Here is a 20,585-nt window from a genome sequence, read left to right as displayed (position 1 = left end):
AATCATTAAGCTGTATCTCAAGACAAATTCCACCCAAAAGTTAGTCCCTAGGGATTAACAATTCTAAATGATTTAATTTATGGTATTTTCATAAGTTATTGAGTTTTTCAGCATTGAATATTCATATTAGATTGCAAATTCAAATAAATAAAGGAATGCTCGTCTTTATGCTGCTCAAAATTCCGGAATTTTCCTGAATTATCAGTGAAGCCTGAAATATCATTTTGTTCCCCTAAATCACATTCAGTGTCACCGTTCTAAAAATTAGTACGGTCCACGAAATTTCATTTTTTTCCAACAGTGCAGTATTCGCAGAAGGAACTTTGAATTCTTCCGCCTGCTGCCAGTCGACACAGTAGTAATCTAGCTGGCCATCACCTGCTTCCAAAGCCCTAGGGTGCAACCATGCCAACCCCAGGAGCCACGATAAAATCCACGCCACTCGTTCACTCCTTGTGCTCCGAACAGTGCATTCTAGGTTAAACCCACCTCTGTCACATTTTCCACCATGAGTTACGACGATTACAACGATCAGGTAAGCAAACGACCCCCTGTCCTCCAGAAAAGCTCCTCGACCATCAGTAAACTTTTAAAAAAACCCAATAACCTAAAACCAATCCCCAGTATGAGACCTACGAGGACTACTCCGGCCCCGAGCTGCACGCCGAGCCGTATGACAGATACAGAACAGTCCCCGAGGTGGTCCGCAAGTTCCTCATCTACTTCAGGAACTGCATAAACGAGGGAATGATCTTCGAGATTCAGAATCTCTACGAGAACACCTTTCCCAAGATATCGGAGCAGTTGTTCGACAAGCAGCCGTGGCCCGAGGACTCGGACATTGCTCACATCGTCGAGAACGACTCGGTCTTCCTGATCCTCTACAAGGAACTGTATTACCGTCACATCTACGCGAAGAACCAGCCAAGCCTGGAGCAGCGATTTGGCTCGTTCTACAATTACTGCGATCTCTTCAACTACATCCTCAATCCAGACGAGCCAGTGCAGCTGGAACTGCCTGACCAGTGGCTCTGGGAGCTCATCGACGAGTTTGTGTATCAGTTCCAATCGTTCTCCCAGTACAGGGCTAATCTTGCTAATAAGAGCACGGAGGAGCTCGAGAATTTAGCTACTCATCATAAGATTTGGGATGTCCTGTGTGTTCTCAATGTTCTTCATTATCTGGTGGACAAATCCAAGATTAAGAGCCAGTTGGAGGTGTGTAAAGCATTTTTTATTTACTTTTGTCATGACAAAGAGAATAGCATAGACGCGGATGTGGACGTCTGCAGGAAATTGGCTTTTGTCGACTCTAGTTTCCGAGATATTCACGTTTTTGAAATTGGGCTTTGTGAAATGCTTTGCTACTTTTGTAGTCGAACATCAGAGCTTCATTTCAGCCCCTTTTGATCCTGTTTCCGGATATTTTATGATGATTTTGGTATTTAAACTTTGCAGGTCTGAATTTAAATCTCGATGTTGAATCGTTAGAAATTAATTGAAGTCTGAAAAAAATTGGAGGGTTTACTTTTGGAGGAAGATTGATGGAATGATTTAAAAATTACAATTTTTTAAAATTACGAGCATTTTCTGTAAATAATTTATAAACTATCAATTTTCCCATCATAAAAATCATTTGCTCGGAATCGTAACAAATTCATTCATATTCAGAATTATATCAGAAATCCATTGACCCTAAGTTTCAGACATTTTACAATGATTTTATTATTTAAGCTTTGCAAGTCTGAATTTAAATTTCGAAATTGGACTGTTAAAAAACATTTTGAAAATCTGAGAAACAATTGGAGAGTTTACTTTTGGAGGAAGATTAATACAACATACATACAGACACCTTCTAAAAATCTCAAATTCGGGCTTTTTAGACCATATTTAGTTTCCCTAAAAATTTGAAACTTAAATTCGGAAACTTAAATTTGAACGATTACGACTGTTTAGTTCCTTTCCCGAGGAACCAAATAAAACGGATAACAACACTTTGAAATTCCAAACGCAAACACAGATTTTACTTATATTATTATATTCTTACAAAAGACAACATAACCGAATGATTTTATTGACGGAAGTTTAATTCGATAAAAGTTAAATTAACCAAAAGTTCAGTTTCCCAAGTTGAATTCATCCAGATTTTTTTTAACAAACTTTTTTTAACGAAGTTTTTTAGACGTGCTCCCAATTTTTTAGGTTCCCCATGATATATCAAGAGTCAACCGAAGACTTTAAACTGATTACAGGTGTTCGCCAGTGGTGGGGATCCTGATTCTGTTGCTGGGCCCTTCGGCAAGCATCCACTTTACAAAATGCTGGGCTACTTCGCCCTGATTGGTCTCCTGAGACTTCATTCACTCCTCGGTGATTATTACCAAGCCATCAAGGTCCTGGAGAACGTCGAGATCTACAAGAAGAGTGCGTACTCCCACGTTCCTGGCTGCCAAATTTCAACTGCTTACTACGTGGGCTTCGCCTACATGATGATGAGGAGATATTCCGATGCCATCAGGACTTTCTCCGGAATTCTCCTTTACATTCAACGCACCAAGCAGCTGTTCACCACTAGGAGCTATCAGAACGATCAGATCAACAAGCAGACTGAACAGATGTATCATCTGCTGGCTATCTGCCTTGTTCTTCATCCTCAGTGCATTGACGAGGGACTCCAGCAGCAACTGAGAGACAGGAATTATCACGAGAAGATGTACAAGATGCAGTATGGAGATCTGGCGGAGTTTGAGGGGTGTTTTACCTTTGCCTGCCCCAAGTTCTTGTCGTCTGTGCCACCCAGTCCTGACAGCGAGAAAGAGGATTATACTAAGGATCCTATCAAACATCAGACACAGGTAGGTTTTCTCATGAGAACATTCCGATGAACATGGGTTGCATTCTCTAATTTTATTATTGAATATTGAGGGGTAACCTATTGGCTAATAATTTTATATTATTGTTGTCATGATGGGTCTTAAAAAAGCTCATGATTTAGAAATGATTCTCACTACACAATTTTTATTGATGATGATTTTATATTTAATTTCACATTTTATCTATGCCATAAGTAATTGGAAGGATACCTTTCTTTTAACAAAAAAAAGATAAAATTCTTTTACCGTGTAACGGTCAAGGGGAATACAAGTCTGAATAATATTAAATATTGAATATATAAAGTGGGAGCGTAGGGTCACACAGTGTTTATTCATTTATTTATTTATTCATTTCTTATATTAGAAATCAGAAAAAATCAGGTTAATATATTTTCGAATCATCGATTTCTTGCTAATTCACCGGAATTAGGGACTGAATCCTCGTCCTCTGCATTGAAAAATTTTGAATGTCGTTGAATTTCCAGTGGAATTTTGAGTTCCATGATTTTTTCTCCAAAATCGAATTTAATGTCGCTCCCCTGAAAATAAATACTGAACTGCCAATGGAATTTGAATTATTTCCTAACAGTCTAAGAGAATTAAGTAGCCATAGCTTTTATAATTTCTAATAAAAGCTGATGATTATGAGCAACCAATTGATTTGAGAATGCAACACATACTGCAGATGAGAATAAAAGGCAGTTGATATTTCAGTAATTAAAAGCCCTAAATTTGTTGAATCTTTTTTATGGAATTATTTTATTATTCAAGATTTGAATGATGAAATCATTGCAGATGAGGCTCTAATATAGGCTCTGATATTTAATTAAAAATATTGAAAAGGATTTCCATCGGTTTTAGGTCTTCATGGATGAAGTTATCCAGCAAAAAATGCTTCCAACAATCAGATCCTACCTGAAACTCTACACCACACTTCCACTGAATAAGCTGGCTACATTCATGTGCAGTTCCAGTCGTCCTGACGAGAACTGGGATCTTGATAAAGAGGTAGCTGGCTTGACAATTCATCTCCTCTGTTTCAAGCACAAGATGAAGAATATCGTGTGGACCAAAGGCGCATCTGGCCTCGATGGAAAATTCCAATCTGGCTCTGAGGTGAGTCTAATCCCCTTTCAGGGCGTAAAATAGCAAATATTCACCGAGAAAAAATATAATTCTGCCAATCAAATACAAAGAATACAAGAATTTTGTAGGGAAATTTGGAGCGTTTGTTTGCTTGCAACAGATTTGATTGGCAGAATTATAATTTTTACTCAGTGTTGAAGGAAGATTAGGAAATAATTGTTTGAAATGATTTTTCGATTTCAGTTGGACTTCTACATTGATCACGATATGATCCACATCGCTGATACCAAGGTGGCACACCGTTACGGTGACTTCTTCATTCGAAAAATTCTGAAATTCGTAGACTTGAATCGTAAATTGCATCTTTTTAAAATTTAATGGTAGTTTCCAATTCTGTACGTTTCTATGATTTTTTTTCACCAGAATAAGAAGAAACAAGTGTCCGGGTTAAATATATTCAGTGAAGCAACCTTTATTTATCATCCTCAAACACGATCATTTTGCAAAAAAGGAGAAACAATTAACAGTTACTATTAACGATAATCAATTCTCATCTCATTCCTTCTGATCGAGAATTAACACTTTGTGTTAAAAAAAATAATACAAATACATTCTGTTTTTCCCAACACTTTATCACTCAATAATTCCTTCATCCATATTTTTTCCCCATTAGAATAGAAAAGATTAACAATGGTCCATGTTTAATATATTCAATTAATCAAATTTTATTTACGATCCTCAGGCACAACCAATCCTCAAGAATGAAAAAAATTTTCTTAACAATTACTATTAACAATACTTAATTCTCATTTCATCGCTTCTCATTGAGAATCAACACTTTGTGTTCAGAAAAAAAATTATACAAATACATTCCACACCATTTTAAATAGTGCCCAAAGCATTCAATATAAACTACTCGTAAAAATCAATCAATAAACTTCAATAACTTTACACATCCCCAGTCTACTGATTGTCGTCTTGCATTATTTTACAAGCAGTTGCTAGCACATTGGCCTTGGTCGATGCCGACGGTAGTCTAAGACTCTGCAGATAATGAAAAAATCTATTCCCCCTTTTCACGTTATTATTTATCTTCAGCTCCTCTGCTCGGCAGATTGTCCTCACAGTCGGTAAATAATCAGTCCTTATCGAATAACCATCTAAATTATTACTCGCCACCTGTGAGAGCGCCAGGGTGACGCCAAAATTAAGTTCCTTCTTCATCAGCAAAAACTGATTAGAACTCGTTCTTTCATCCTTCCCCCCCTCCCTATCCATCACTCTGTCCCTCACCCACTGAGAAATCTCCATCATCTGGTCCCTATTCCTAGAGTACAAGTCTTCATTCTCAAGAAGTGACAAACAGGGTTCAAACTTGACTTCCGAAACCGTCAGAACACGATCATCAATCTCCACAAAATTCGACAAAAGCGAAATGGTCTCCAAATCGTTCGACAAACCCTGAAGAACATCAGAATTCAAATCCTCCCTCGTCTCCTGTCCCTTCTCCCTCCTCTTTCTCATCTTCTTCTCGCTCTTGACAGCAGGTTTGTACACATGACTCTTGACATCGGCCCACAGAGTCTCCCCGAATCCACTGGGAACCTCCCCAGCCTGAGGCACCCCAGACAGCACCAGATACTGAAGCTGCAGGACAGCCCTCCTCAAGTCCCCTTTCGCCAGCAGCTTCTCCACACACGAAAGTGGCAGTCGAGTTCCAGCCTCAGCCAGTGTGATCACCTCCAGAAGAGCCCCAACCCTGTCCCCACACATTCCCTGATAATAAATCCTCATCTGCTGGGGTGCCATTCTGTTGAGATGGGCACAGGCTCCCCTGCAGGTCATCACAATCGGCCTCTTGGTGTTGCTAGCCAGTTGGCAAGTAGCTGAGACGAACCCCTCGTCCTCATCGAACACCAGATCAACGTCTTCCACAAGTATCAACGAATTCTGAGGTATTTTCTCAGCCTTTTGAAACGTTTGAGAGCTGGAACCACTCGAGTCTGTCTTCTTGATCCTGTGGGACTTGGTCGCCTCTTCAAAATCCTTGAGGATCTTTTTGCCAGGTCGTCTGCTCGACGCATTCAGCTCCAGCACAGTGTACCCCAACTCCTCAGCAACAGCATAAACAGATGCTGTTTTACCTGAACCATGAGGCCCCAGCAGCACTGCAACCTGATTCGTCTCGAGATTATTCTGGAAGCTGTTGTCTGATGAGTAAAACTCCTCACCACTGCTGTAATCATCTCTCCCAGTTGACTGCCAGGCCTCCAGCCAAGACTTCAGTTTCATCGCTGCCTCCTCATTTCCAACAATCTGTTTCGCAGTCAAGGGTCTGTACTTCTGGGTCCACACCACGCTCTCCAGATTCTTCTCAGCTTCCAGAAGGGGTGGATTCTTCTCCAGGGATTTTCGCTTTCGTCCCCTTAGTTTTGGGGACTCTTTGGTTGGTTGGGTTATGGGAGAAATTGCACTCCAGAGGTCTCGAGCCTCAGCACATCTCGACTCGATTTCAGTCAGGATGTCCTCTGGGTTTGCTTTCTGCTGTTTCTGGTCTCTTCTCGAGTTCTTTTGGGGCTTTGAAACGTCTGAGGTGTTCAGGGACTTGAAATCTGAGGGATTGAATGTGGGGGTGTGGATCCAGGGAACTCTGGACGGTACCCTTGGTGATGCTGGAGGATTCTCTGGGGCTTTCGATGGGGAATGCTGAATTACGTGGGAAATCGAGGGGAAGGGGAGGATTGAGGGTCCTGGTACTGGGGACTTCTTCAGTTTTTTCTTTGGGTCCTCTGGGGATCTGCAGTATAGGAAGGATTTTCGAGCTGCCACGACCTCTGGGTCTGGCTTTTGACGTTTTATGAAGAGGGGGGCCAGCTTTTGGACCTTGATCTCTGTGACTTCAGGGTCTGGGAGCGGCTGAGAGTGCATGTGAATCAATTCCGAGGGCTCGGGGGTCTTCTTGGGGGCTGGAAGAGGATCCGAGTCACTTCTAGGGAGCTTTTCCAGCTTCTTTGATGGTTTTGGAAGCTCCAAGATTTGTAGGGAGTCGTCCAGAGAGTCTGGGGGAGTCTCGGGAGCTGGCGGGACTTCCTCTGCCTCTGGATTTGGCTTAGAATCTTTAGGGACTGCTGGGGGAATTTCTCTAGAGGCTGGTTTCGTTTTTGGATTTTTTGAATCAGAGTTTGATGAGGATTTCCGCGATTTCTCCTTTGTTTTCTTCTTTTTGGGCTTCGGCAGAACTTCGGGGATTTCCTCGGCTTCGAACTCGTTGGCTTCGTCTGAAATGAAGAGGTAGGTTTTTAATATGAGAAGGGGGAAGGGTTTTAATGTTTTTTAGTGATTCTATTTTCTCAGAGATCAAAGTGTTAAAGGATCATTGCCATCGACCAAGAAATTACCTGGGAGACTCTGAGCTCGCTTATCATCATTAAATGGACATTTTGAATATTACACAGGCACTGTTAGAAAAAAATATGAAATTTCATGGACTATTGAATAGTAATTGTTAGGAGAGTGACATTAAATTCAATTTCGGTGAGAAAAAATCGTGAAATTTTAGATTTCATCTGGAATTTAATGAAATTTCAAAATTTTGAACTGCAGGAAAACGAGGGTTTTCCAACTTAATTGAATTTTCAATCAAGACATGAATATTCAGCACTAAAGTATACGAAATTTTCTATTGATTAAAAATTCAAGGATATATTTACCTGAGCTTTCGTGATTGTAATTAATTTTCATGAGATAATTGAAGTGAAATTTACTGTTTCCATACATTTTTCCATAAAGTTTTAGTTTTTCATCCTAAAGTTTTTAAGGAGGTTCATTCATTTTGCGAAAATCTAATTCTCTCATGTTGGGAGAAAATTCTGCAGTTTTTTAGACTGAGGGGGACCATGTGTAACCAACATTATTGATAATTCAGAAAAATCATTTGCAACAGCTTTGACGAAATTAAATAAACAATTTGTTTTTATACAGGATTCTTATGGGATTCATTTTTAAATTTACTATTGAGTTTTTTTTTTAGTTCTTATGGTTTCGAATAAACCTTGACTGTGTTGATGATCACATAATGATTGATAACTACCTTTGGACAAGACCTCTCCTCCAGACAAATTAATCCTGAGTGACCATTTGGGCTTCTTTGATGGCTTTGGCTGATTTATGGGCCCTGGTGGCTCTGGGGAGGCAGTTACAACTGGAGGAGGACTTGGAGACTCTGACCTCAACACCTGGATGTCATCAATAGCAGCTAAAACCTTTCGTATCTTATTTTTAGCTGCTTTCATCGTTGTTTTGGGTTTGACGACAACTTTTGATGCTTCATTTCCAAGATCGGATGCATGAATCTCTGCTTTCACCGTTACTGTTGACAGAGCCAGTAGTTTCTCTTTTTCTCGGTCTTCTGGAGTCATTTTACTGGAATTAACAATACAAATGTTAGATTCTTTGTATTGTTCCACTTTATTGGTCGTAATTTAGTTGTTAAATGATAAAATAATAAAAAAACGTCGATTTCTCTCATTTGTTTTTTCTTTATTGGTGATTATTCTTATTTGTTAAATATGGGATTTAGGTGATATTAAGGAATTCTAATCAAATGTAAATGTAATGAATTTTTTTTCTCAATTTATCAATAGTCTTTTTTCTCTGAATTGACATCGAAATTATGAACTGACAAAAGGAAATAAGACCGACAAGAAATAATATTTTTTCGTCTTCGCAGTTATAAAGTAATAAAAATTCACTTTTGTATGCATTATTAAGTATTAAATAGTCTTCATTATATGCAATTTCAGGTAAAAAATAGCTGATATTTTTGTTAGAAATTCAATTAGCTACGAAAAATGCCTTTTGACATATTCTTCTAAAATCTTATGTTCAAAATTACCAACTCAGTTTACTGAATTCACCTGAAATAATTATGTAAGCCTCCTGAATGCCGTTGATTCTGATTCCCCGAAGTGTCCTCCTCCCTCTTGAGCCTCTTGAACACCTTCGCCCTGTTCTCCAGCCTCTTCTCGATCCTCTCCGCCTCCTCAGCCTCTTGCAATTTCCTCTTACTGTACCCCTTCTTATCAGCAAGGGCAGTCAGCCTCTCCTTATTCTGCTTCATCCTGGACTTCACCTCCTGGTTCTTCTTGGCAGCGGCTGCCTCTTCTTCAGGGCTCACAGGCTTCTGGGGGAGGTACTGAACAGGTTTACTCCGAGTCATCAGCACCTGGAAGGCATTGGAACTCGCCACCTTCCTGGACTCCTCAGCCTCGTCAACCCTCCCATTCTTCTCATTTTTTTTCTCAGGGAGACTGAAGATGCTCCCCCCAGAGGAATCCGAGTCCACTTCCTCGATTTCTACGTCAGATGTTTCATCCTCAAGGTCTTGACGACGTTTTGGAGTTCCTCCAGGCGAGACTTTTGCCTTCTCCTTGGGTGCAGTGAAGGGACTCGGGGTCTTGTCCACTAGATCATGTTTACTCTCGATTATATCACACATTTTCTCCTCATTATTTCCCTGGGATATTTTGATCTTCACTCTGCCACGTTTTTTTACGGTAACATCCTCAGTATCTCCTGCACCATTCGTAACCCCATTCTGACGGATTTTCGGAGTCTCCGGGGATTTATCCATGTCAACGAAATAATGAGTGAGATCTTTCATCTCTTGATCGAACTCTCACGAGATTTTTTGCACTTTATCACTTAATAAACATTTATAAATTATTTTGGAGGGCTTCTTCCGGCAATGGTTCCACTTCACAGTTTTTCCAGCGATTTTTGGCGCCAAGTCTCGTCGCTGAAGCTGTCAGGTCAGTGGAGGTAGAGCCAGATCTCAGATAAGCAGATGACCCAAGGAATCTAGCTGCTAGATTCGTCGGGATCTTCTGCTTATCTGTGTTCAGATTAGAGATGCTCATACGTCACTGACCCGTCACATGATGATGCGGATGTCACATCCCCCTCTCCCTCTGCCGGTCTATGACCATTGCAATTTGCCAACAAAAAATGACGGTCATTTTTCATGCACATAGATGCAACTTTTTTTTCTTTATCAATTTTTATTTGAATTCGTGTTGTATTGCCCTAATGTTTATTTTGTCATGGAAATCACGAGCATTTTTCACATTTTTTAAATTTATGACCGTCGCGAATCAGAAATTAGTTATGACCGTTATTATGCATCTACATAGATGGTTTGACATAAATTTACTTATAAATTATTTATGACCATCATTTTCAGTTGGGAAATTTTTGCGTCACATGACCGTTACAAGGCCGTAATTTCTGGTCATATGACGGTCACATGACTAGGCGTTTATGACGCTTATCATAATTCCCTCCTCTTTTTTAAAGACCGTCACATGCGCCAAAAAAATGACAGTCATTTTTCAAATGACCATCATTTTTAGCTAATAAATTTTTGCGTCACATGACCGTCATTTTTGGTAATATAACGCGATCTAAAAAATGACGGATATTTTGAATATCTACTTCAGATTAAAGATACAAATGCGTCACACTGACCGTCATATGACGGTCACATTACAGGAGTTTATGACGCTTCTCACTTTGTGCCAAGAAAAAATGACAGTCATTTTTCATCTGCAGAGATGCAACTATTTTTTCTTTATCAGTTTTTGTTTGCATTTGTCACATGACCGTCATTTTTGGTAATATAGCGAGATCTAAAAATGATAGTCATTTTGCATCTCTAGTTTAGATGATTATGAGATAACGGCCTGTCTGGTTAGTGCAGTTGCGGTGCAGTCGGTTGAGAGGCGCCTTAACGTCATTTTGGAGCGATAATCGGTTTTGTTTATCACCGGATTCTGATATGGGACTCGGATTGTATTTTATTTTACTCACTCCGTTGTTTTTGGGACTTGTGGGGATATTATGGTTGAGGCAGAAGGAGAAGAGGAAGAGTGTTTGCATTATTGTCTTGGGGGATGTGGGGAGAAGTCCCAGGATCCAGTACCATGGGATTTCATTCCTAAAGGAGGGATTCGATGTTGAGATCGTTGGTTATGCCGGATCGACACCACTGGAGGATCTTCAGAGGCATGAGAATGTGAGGATGAGGTACCTGAAGCCAGTGCCAGCTTGGAATGATCGTATGTTTCATTCTTTATAATCAATTGTGTATGAGAGAACAGGGTGAAATGAGTCGTTCTCAATCATCAATAGGTAGAGCTCAGAGAAAGAAAAGTTTAGATTTTTAGAAATGTCATTAATTTGCAAGGACATCATCACTAATTTTCAGAGTAATTTCACTAAGTTTCGGATTTTCATATCTAATTTTTAGGAATCTATCCCCAAATTTTAGAGTTAAAAATCGCAGATAATCAGGATTATTCTAAACATTGTCCATTATCACTCATAATTGTTGACTAATTCTGAAAAATCAGTGACACACTGATGGAAAAAAATTGAGAGACATTGAGTGGTATTTAAGGGAGAACAAATCATAAAATTTCAGATTTTCCAGAAAATTCAATGAAATTCTTAATTTTTGAACAGCATTGAGATGAGAGTTCCTCAAACTATTTGAATTTTTAATGGAATCATCAATATTCAGTACCGAATCACGATGAATTTTCAATTATTTGAAAATTCAAGAATATATTAACTGTAATTTTCTTGATTTCTAATAATTTTCTGGGAATAATTCAACTGAAATTGACAGTTGTTGTAGATTTTTCTATGAAAGTCTGAATTTTTAGGGACGAAATTAATTGAAATTTCAGTGGAATTTAAAATGTGATAAAAATTTCGGAAAAGTGTACCGGAAATTTCAGCCAAAACTTTCAACAGTGCATTTCCCTGAATATCAAAGCTTTTCTTCTCTACGAGATTGCCAGAGTGAAATTCATCAATGTCTTCTATTGTAACGTATTTTTTCAGACTTTATATTGTTAGAAAAGGAATTAAATTTTGTGCACAATTTACTAGTTAATCTCAAGAGACTGAGATGAATTCAATTTGAGAGATTTCCTTTTGATTATAAAGCATGGAAATTAGGTTTCACTGAAAATTCAATAAAATTTCTAATTTTTGAGCAGAAGGAAGACGAAAGTTTTCCAAATTACTTGAATTTTCAATGAAAACATGAATATTCATTACCAAATTATACGGAATTTTTAGTTAATTGATAATTTTAGTTAATCTGTTTAGTTAATCTGAATAGTTAATCTGTAATTCATAGTTAATTAGTAATTTACATCCCTATTTCAGGAATTTTTCTGCAGAAATGAATTAATCAATCTCTTACTTTCAGTATCCAGTCTTCTAGAACCGCGAACTTTTTTCAGTATCTCCATTTTAAAAACTTCTTCAAAATCATCAATTTGAAAGTAAATTCCATAAAAGCCCGTGTATTCAGAAGAATTAGATTGTCTCATTTCCTCAAAGCTATTAGGACTAATTCTTCTGAATTATCAGAAATGTTAGTTTCATATGGTTCCCACCAGTCTAAAAGATTAAACAATTTTCCTCGAACATGAAAAAATTCGATCTTCGGAAAATTACTAAACACCCTTAATTGCTCTGGATTGATTTTCAGGTTTACCCAAATTATTGTCATACGTATTCAAAACAATCTGGCAGAGTGCAACACTCATCTTCGAACTCCTCAAGAACATCCGCTCGAGGTACCTGATGATTCAGAATCCCCCAGCAATCCCGACAATTCCAATCTGCTGGCTATTTTGTCGATTGAGCGCCACTTGTTTCGTGATCGATTGGCATAATTACGCTTACACAATAATGGCGTTGTCAATTGGGCGGGAGAATTTCCTCGTCAAGACTACGATGTTCATTGAGGGATACTTTGGTGCTAGGGCTGATCAGAATTTCTGTGTTACGAAGGCTATGAAGGAAGATCTCGATCAGAAGTGGAACATAAAGTATGGGAATATGTTTAAAATTCATTCTTTAAGGATATCCAAGTATCTTAGAGTTTGCATTGAGAGAAAATTTTCTCTCAGAATTTTTTTTTTTCAGAAAAACTAAATTGTAATTTTTAAATTACTACATCAATCTTCCTCCCAACGTAAACTTTCTATTTTTTTACATTTTTAAATGTTTTCCAACGGTTCAATCACGAGATTCAAATTCAGACCTGCAAGGTTTAAATAAAAAAATTATTGTAAAATGTCTGGAAACTTTGGGTCAAATGGGGCTCAAACGAAAGCTCTGATGTTTGACTACAAAATTAGAACAGCATTTCACTGGAAAAAAAATAGTTAAAGTACTGGAACATCCTTAACTGAAATATTTCTATTCTCTGCTTATTCTTTTGCAATTTAGAGCTACGGTTCTGTACGATCGACCGCCTCAGGAGTTCAAGCCCATTGAATTACCAGAGAAGCATAATTTACTGGTTAAACTGAGTGAAAAATATGAGGAGTTTAGGGGGAAAGAGGAAGGAAGTACTGTTTTAACTGAGGTGATGCCCTATGGGGAAATTAAATTGAGGAGAAAGAGACCAGCATTCATTGTTTCTAGCACCAGTTGGACTGAGGATGAGGATTTTTCAATCTTGTTTCAAGCTCTAGCAGGTGCATAGGACTTTATTAATTTTTATTAATTGCTCGATCAATCTCGTTAACAAGCGATTTTTCAAAAAAAAAAAGTTGAGAAACGATTGAATTCTCTCTTCTACAACTACTCGTTACCAAGATAATTCGATTTTTACTGGATTTCAAACGCTGACTTTGTCTTTCAAGTTTGTTTCATTCATTTTTCACGTTATTATTTCAGAGTATGAGATTGCCTGCTGTTCTGAGAATTCAAATTTACCAGATTTGATCTGTGTTATCACTGGTAAAGGCCCTCTGAAGGATTTCTGGAATGCAATAATTGAGTTGAGAAAGTGGAAGCACGTGAAAATCGTCACTCCCTGGTTGGAGAATGAGGACTACCCCAAGTTATTAGGTAAAAAGCGTTGAATCCCCTCAAACTAATAAAAATATTGTTCCAAATCTGTTGGTAGAATTTTCTTCAGCTTCTCATCTAGTTCATAATGGACAGTAAACAGATTAAATGCTGATAATAAACTAATAATAGTTCTGGCTTTTTTAAAATGAAGAACTGAGTCGTTTAAAAAAATTAAACCGTTTGTTCATCTGGATTTTTCCTTTTTTCTGATTTCAGCCAGTGCTGATCTAGGGGTATGTCTCCACACATCCTCCAGTGGCCTCGATTTACCAATGAAGGTCGTGGATATGTTCGGTTGTGGCCTGCCAGTATGTGCTTACAATTACCAATGGTTAGTGATCGCAATTTTTGACGTAAAAAAATGTCTGAAACGTGAATTATGCTATGTAATTCGTATTTCAGCTTGAGTGAACTCGTTAAACACGAGGAGAACAGTCTCGTCTTTACTGATTACAAAGATCTCTCTCAACAACTGATCTACTGGTTCACGAAATTCCCCAACAACATCGAACAACTCGAGAGAGAATCCAAATTCCGTAACGAACTGAAAGCATTCCAGCAGATGAGATGGCACGGTAATTGGTCGACGGTAGTTTTCCCATGCTTCAACTAATTCAGTCCCCCAAACTCATGTTTTATATAATTTCAATGGTTTTTTTTGCAATGTAAATACCCGACATTTTTTTCAGTTTTAAGTGTTCTTTCACATTTGTGATTTGTTTTTGGTATTGACGAGAGAGATTAATAATCAATCTTCAAAGTTTATTTTTGTATTATTTAAGTACTGAAGCGAGTAAACGTAATAATTCAAATTGAACAATTTCTTGGAATCGGGATTTTATTTCGAGAACAAACGATTTTGGGGGAAATTGCCACGAGACTTTTTTTTTGCTGAATTTCCGCAATACATTTCTTTGACATTCTCTCCTGAAGTTTACTATTTTCGAAATAATTTCATGTTCAATAAGATCGGTAAAATCTAGTTTTCATCACTTCACTACTGATTCCATGTTTTGCTTGCACTCGTCACGTCTTAAATAAGTTTTTCATCTGAAAAGAATTGATGAAATGCTCCTCGTGGAATAAAAATTAAGACTCGACATGTTTTCTTTTTTTTTAAATTGATTTTAAGCATTTCGTGCTTAAAATAAACATTCCCCAAACTCATATTTTATATAATTTCATTGTTTTTTTTTTTTCAATATGAACACCCGAAATTTTTTTCATTTCTAAGTGTTTGTTTACAATCGTCATTTATGTTTCTGGTATTTTTTTTTGTATTATTGCAGTGATGACGCGATAAAATCTCACAATTCCAATTGGAAATTTCTCAGAATTGTGATTTTATCTCGAGAACAAATGATTTTAGGAGAAAATGTTCGGAAATTTCTTTCGTTGAATGAATTTCCTCAATAAATTCCCTTGACATTCTCCCCCAAAGTCTGTCGTTTTCGAAATAGTTTCATGTTCAATAAGATGGGTAAAATCCCCCTTTTCATCACTTCACTACTGATTTCACATTTTTCTCGCTCTCGTCAAGTCTTAAATAAGTTTCTCACCCCAAAAGAATTGATAAAATTCTCCCCGCGGAATAAAAATTAAGACTCAACCTAAGTTTTCCTTTTTTTTTTATTGATTTTAAGCATCTTGTGATACAAAATGTATTTTAATTCATTTGTAAAGCATAATTACAAGAATGAAATAATTACTGAGAGAGGTAATAAGAATGTTTGATTCAGGTACAATTCTATAATTAGGTGCAATGAGGAGACAAATCAAAACCGAATCAAATCGAATATTTAACAAAGAACAAAAATTCCTGTCAGAACTTGAAATAAAAACTTCTGAAAAAATAGTCCGGGACGGACTCCTCATTGAACATTTTATAAAACTGAATTAAACCAAGAGACGTTCAATTTCCTGCTGAATCGCCTGAATCTGTGGCTTCAGCTGTGATCCCTCGTTAACAGTGACTGAACATGCGACAACTGGCCTTGATACACCACATGCTCTGCCCAGGGCTTGTTTACTCCTCACGAAGACGTAGGGAACGTTTTTATCCTCGCAGAGTAGTGGCAAGTGAAGGAGAATCTCTAGGGGTTCAGCATCCGCTGCCATCACAATGAATTCAGACAGACCACGATTGAGGGTTTTCGTTGCTTCGTTTGCACCCTTGCGCAGTTGTTTGTAGTTCATTGCTTGTTGAACAAGATTCAGGATCTTCGCTGTGAGAGTGGCATCAGCGAGGGGGTAGGCTTTAGGGTTGACTTCGTCTGCCTGAGGATGAAATAATCAATCAATTCACGGATTCGATGGATGAATGATCAAAGATATTCATTCAAAATTACGAATAGTCACTAAATTCTTGATATTTTTTCGAGTGATCCAGAGTCAAAGTGAAGGAGACGGTTTCTGATTAGCTGAGTCTAGGAAGATCTCATTGTTGAGCGCTGTTTTTGCTTCTGAATGGGAACTTTGTAATGGCTTAAATTTAAGTTTCCAATTTTTTATATTGGGGTAACTGAAAAATACGAATATGCGATTTTTAGATGGTGTATGTATGAATGGGGTCTTTTTTTAAATTTTTTCGAAATTTTCTTATGAGGGATCAATCGAATTTCATTGATTTTTTCAACCTCTAACAGAACCTGGATTAAACTCTAGCTAAATCCTGAACAAATCCCGGCTATGCACTGATTAAACCTTAATTGTACCCGGTTAAACCCGGATTGAAAACGAATTGGAGTCTTGAGAGGGTCTGAATGTAGAATACTTGCCAGAATGAAATAATACGTAAAATTTTGATGACATTTTAATTGATGAAAGTATTATGACATGAAAAAATGAGAATTTTAAAAGAGAACCTAGTCGGAGTCAAATTGCTAATTTATTAGCAACAATAATTCTCTGTTTCTATTAAACTCAGGTACCAGTCTATTATGTTCAATACTTATTCATATTGATTCATGGTTATTCATATTGATTCCCGACTATTGATATATTGATATATTCATTTCTGACAGAATCTGGGTTAAACTCTGGCGAAATTCGGCGAAAACTCTAGCTATACAGTGATTAAACTTTAATTAAACCCGGACTGAAAACTAATTTGAGTCCTGAGAGGATCTGAAGGCAGAATTATTTGATAAAACGAAATAATACGCAAAATTTTGATGACATTCCAATTGATGATATTACTATAACATGAAAAAATTTAAGAAGAGAATAGTGAAATAAGAATTTTAAAAAAGAGAATACATTCGCAAGCAACTTATTTATAAAAAATGCAATTATCCGCTTGTTTAGAAATATTAACTACATGATTACCAACGCACTTGCCCATTGGTTCAGTCTATTTTTTCACATTGCTCTCTATTTTTATTTTCATTTTCGCAATCTTCCATTAGGTGAATTATTAATTATTGAATTGAATACCATAAGAATCCACGAATGAAAAAAAAATACTTCATTCCATTTCGTGAAAGCTACTCCAAACTGATTTTTCTTGATTATGAGCAATTTTTGTATCATGTGTTCTCCCATCTGTCCAAAAAATGTGAGAATTTTCCTCGAACGTGAAAAAATTGAACGTTCGGAAAATAGATAAACACCCTTAATTGGTGTTGAGGACTTTTTTGTGTTTTAATTTATGTTATTTGAAGTTTTTGGAGCGTTTGGAGTCACACGTGGAGGAAACTTAACCTCAACATTTGTTGAATACTCGGGGTAATTTTTTTGAATAATTTTTACAAACATGAGGACTCACCATTTTCTCGAGATGTTGTAGGGTGTCTCAGGGAAGTAGATTTTGATTTTTTAAAAGAATTGGTGACCTCTCGGCGATTATTTTTTGGAAAAAAATACCGCTTCACTGAGGAGCACGTTGGAATATACGTTCAGCACGCGTTGTTGTTTGACCAAGGAGTGGGGAGAGGGACGCGCGATGAGCGGGAAATGAAGGTAGAGGGCCGCAGCTTCGAACGCACTTAACATGTAGCACAATATTTTTTTATTTTTATATGGATGATACAATCGGATAATACCTGTAATCTTGCGAGAAATGAACGGGATAAATTCTCTAAGTATGGAATATCTTGAATGTCAATAGGAAAAACGTTATCTGTCTACATTATAAAAATCCAAATCGACTTGGGGTGATAAAAATTTGGTACTCGAAATTAAGACTCCAAAGTTAAGTGTCCAAAGGGTCGGGTTATGGGTCACGAGAGTCAGATTAAGAATCGTCAATCTGATTTTGAGTTTGTCCTTGGCAAACGAAATGTTTCAATATTCACTAAAAATATTTTTTTTTTCATTAATAGTAATAGTATCAGATACATGATGATCATTGGTGATAAGTTTAGAATTTTAGAACTTATAGATATCGAAAGTTGTTAACTTTGACGAAGTACTTAAATATCCTGAAGTTTGAACTTGAAATATGGTACAATAATCCAACAATTGTGAATATGCTGTAAAGATTAGGCGATGAATTATGGAAAGGGGCGGATTTATTTATTTTATTAATACATTTTTATTAATTGAATAAAGAACCAAAACACACACAAATATATCATTAAACATTCGACTCCGTACAATACCTATGGCCGCGAAGCGCGCGTTATAAAAATAGTAACAAGTGGGAGAATCATCTGCCGATACTTTCACGACCTCGAGCCACTTAGCTCCTCTCCACAATTTCCCTGACGATGCTAACCGCAATATTTACATGTAAGCATATAAATCGTTGGACAAAATTTCGTTCACATACACTGAGAGAAAAATCTGAAGTTCGATTTAAAAAAAGAAAATAGTTGAGGCATTTTGGTGAACGATACGATTTCCTTTTGTATGCGGCACATAACATTATAGTAACTTCACAAGCGTAATTTTTGCAAATCAAAATGCAGTTAAACTAACCAAAGTTCAAAAGTAACCACGACAAATCTATCGTGAGGAGAACTATAAAATAGTTGCAATGACTACATTCCATTGTAGTAATTACTTCTCCGGCCATAGTTACCGTAACCCATGAAAAATTGTTGAGGACTTTTTGACTATAATTCGATGGTGATGGAATATAGTCAGAAGAATATTTTTCTCTCAGTGTACATACATAGGCACACACAAACCTTTTTTCAAAAACGTTCCAGAATGACTCCAGAGGTCATGAAACGAGGGAAAATCATCGCAATTCAACATTTCACTTTCAGAGTCGTTAACGTTAGTCAATACCGTCTTTTCTTCAGACCGTAAAGTTAAAAAAATTAATAAATATTCCTCGTACGAAACATCAAATAATTATGATAAGTATGGTATTTGATTTTTTAAATTTAATATATCGAATTATTATTGAAAATGAAAATCGTCAAATGAAATAGAAAATCGGGATGATCGAAAGATGAAAAACATTCTTCACTATGAATTCCATGTCAATGAATAGTCGACAAAATTAAGTGCGCGGAAAATTGAGGCCAGATGTGACTAGTTTCAAACTGCATAGGCACGTATCATTAGTTGCAATATCGCTGTATATTTGAATGGTAAAATGTGTCGGACGGATTAATAAAACTGCTAATTAACTCTTTCGCATTTAACTCGCGCGTAGAAGGTCGAGTTTACGATGAAAATCAATAGTTCGAGTGATCGGGGTATTGTTCGTGATTGTTCAACGAGTGTATCATAACCGTTTTACTGGATTTGTTTATTGACATGCCATTAATGCGTTGCACATCAAGGCGAACGTCGAAGTATAAAAATGTAATGATTCTTGTTTTATCTTATCAACCGGTTTTTAAAAATGATTCGTACCGTCCGGAAAACGCAGTGAAACGTACATTAGAATGAACTGCCGTGATAGTGACCGAGCATTGGGTGATCCTGAGGAACTCTCGACGTCGGCGGCGTCCAGATTGGATTTGTTAAAATTTAATGCATGGAATGAGGCAAACGCAGAAAACCGTTTCTGATTTCCGATAACAGTCTCTGCCGACAAAAAGTACTCGATTCCAGTGAAATTTCTCGGAGAGTTCAGAAAATATTTCTAGTACCCAGTAATTTTTACAGAATCCAGTACCCACACTGATAGAATGATTCATTTATTCCAAACGATATTCGTTAACTATTAACGAATGGTAGATACATACCATTTGAATATGACCAAATGAATATTCGTTGGGGGGGGGGGGGGCGTTTGTACAATCTCAGATGGACAAATTCCATTTTGGACACGATCTGGGGAAAATGGCGGCGGCACGAATCTGCGCAGTACAGATGGACACGAAAATTTATGGACAAATTCTCAGATGGACATATTTTGATGAGGCGGTTAAACAGGGCTCGGTATTGCAGGTATCCTTAGCAAATGTCTCAACAGTTGTAATTTTAAGTGCAGCGCCACGCTGAGAGATGGCGCCATTATTCTCATTTTCAATGGAATGACCAGAGATTATAGGGGAGACTGCCAGCGCTTAGGTAGAAGCTTCAACCGCAAAATTTTGTAGCGGCGGTGCATGAGCCCGGAGGGGCTCCCCAGATTGGAAAATTCATTTCTTCCCCCCTAATTGCGATGAAGGAATGAAAGCAACATCTATCGATCGAGAATTGTATTCTCAATAAATAACAGCGGGTTCGTTCTTTAATCTCTATTAGGAGAGGAGGAATGAATTTTCAAAGCGCGCAGTAACT

The 20,585-nt window shown here is 37.4% G+C and overlaps 4 protein-coding genes across 4 annotated transcripts; 2 read left to right on the top strand and 2 right to left on the bottom strand.

Moving 5' to 3' along the window:
• The first annotated feature begins 432 nt into the window (after positions 1–432).
• On the top strand, positions 433–4,585 carry LOC107040977 (eukaryotic translation initiation factor 3 subunit L). Its single transcript, XM_015261317.1, has 5 exons — positions 433–535; positions 625–1,218; positions 2,253–2,855; positions 3,735–3,989; positions 4,203–4,585. Exons 1-5 carry the CDS (start codon positions 509–511, stop codon positions 4,335–4,337), a joined length of 1,614 nt encoding a protein of 537 aa, XP_015116803.1. The 5' UTR covers positions 433–508; the 3' UTR covers positions 4,338–4,585.
• Positions 4,414–9,759, bottom strand: LOC107040976 (replication factor C subunit 1). The gene is made up of 3 exons (XM_015261316.1): positions 8,876–9,759; positions 8,050–8,381; positions 4,414–7,237 (listed from the first exon to the last, which is right to left on the bottom strand). The coding sequence occupies exons 1-3, from the start codon at positions 9,619–9,621 to the stop codon at positions 4,923–4,925; spliced, it is 3,393 nt and encodes a 1,130-aa protein (XP_015116802.1). The 5' UTR covers positions 9,622–9,759; the 3' UTR covers positions 4,414–4,922.
• Positions 9,760–10,766: 1,007 nt separating this feature from the next.
• On the top strand, positions 10,767–15,512 carry LOC107040967 (chitobiosyldiphosphodolichol beta-mannosyltransferase). The gene is made up of 6 exons (XM_015261305.1): positions 10,767–11,074; positions 12,523–12,865; positions 13,269–13,519; positions 13,722–13,895; positions 14,115–14,229; positions 14,301–15,512. The coding sequence occupies exons 1-6, from the start codon at positions 10,795–10,797 to the stop codon at positions 14,509–14,511; spliced, it is 1,374 nt and encodes a 457-aa protein (XP_015116791.1). The 5' UTR covers positions 10,767–10,794; the 3' UTR covers positions 14,512–15,512.
• On the bottom strand, positions 15,510–17,839 carry LOC107040968 (NHP2-like protein 1). Its single transcript, XM_015261306.1, has 2 exons — positions 17,665–17,839; positions 15,510–16,175 (listed from the first exon to the last, which is right to left on the bottom strand). Exons 1-2 carry the CDS (start codon positions 17,665–17,667, stop codon positions 15,795–15,797), a joined length of 384 nt encoding a protein of 127 aa, XP_015116792.1. The 5' UTR covers positions 17,668–17,839; the 3' UTR covers positions 15,510–15,794.
• Positions 17,840–20,585: the final 2,746 nt, after the last annotated feature.

Source organism: Diachasma alloeum, unplaced genomic scaffold (genome assembly GCF_001412515.2).
Source record: "Diachasma alloeum isolate Michigan unplaced genomic scaffold, Dall2.0 Dall_scaffold_00351, whole genome shotgun sequence".
NCBI lineage: Eukaryota > Metazoa > Arthropoda > Insecta > Hymenoptera > Braconidae > Diachasma > Diachasma alloeum.
The sequence above is the reverse complement of the archived record's forward strand: the minus strand, read 5'-3'. Positions and strand labels throughout refer to the sequence as shown.

Excerpts from the sequence above, each read along its gene's own strand:
- LOC107040967 (XM_015261305.1), top strand. The coding sequence starts at position 10,795 with ATGGGACTCGGATTGTATTTTATTTTACTCACTCCGTTGTTTTTGGGA. Across the intron at positions 11,075-12,522 it reads AGTGCCAGCTTGGAATGATC|GTTTACCCAAATTATTGTCA; the intron begins GTATGTTTCATT and ends ATTGATTTTCAG. Across the intron at positions 14,230-14,300 it reads TGTGCTTACAATTACCAATG|CTTGAGTGAACTCGTTAAAC; the intron begins GTTAGTGATCGC and ends TTCGTATTTCAG.
- LOC107040976 (XM_015261316.1), bottom strand. The coding sequence starts at position 9,621 with ATGAAAGATCTCACTCATTATTTCGTTGACATGGATAAATCCCCGGAG. Across the intron at positions 8,382-8,875 it reads GGCTTACATAATTATTTCAG|TAAAATGACTCCAGAAGACC; the intron begins GTGAATTCAGTA and ends TGTTAATTCCAG. Across the intron at positions 7,238-8,049 it reads AGGAGAGGTCTTGTCCAAAG|ACGAAGCCAACGAGTTCGAA; the intron begins GTAGTTATCAAT and ends TCTTCATTTCAG.
- LOC107040977 (XM_015261317.1), top strand. The coding sequence starts at position 509 with ATGAGTTACGACGATTACAACGATCAG. Across the intron at positions 536-624 it reads ACGACGATTACAACGATCAG|TATGAGACCTACGAGGACTA; the intron begins GTAAGCAAACGA and ends ACCAATCCCCAG. Across the intron at positions 3,990-4,202 it reads AATTCCAATCTGGCTCTGAG|TTGGACTTCTACATTGATCA; the intron begins GTGAGTCTAATC and ends TTTCGATTTCAG.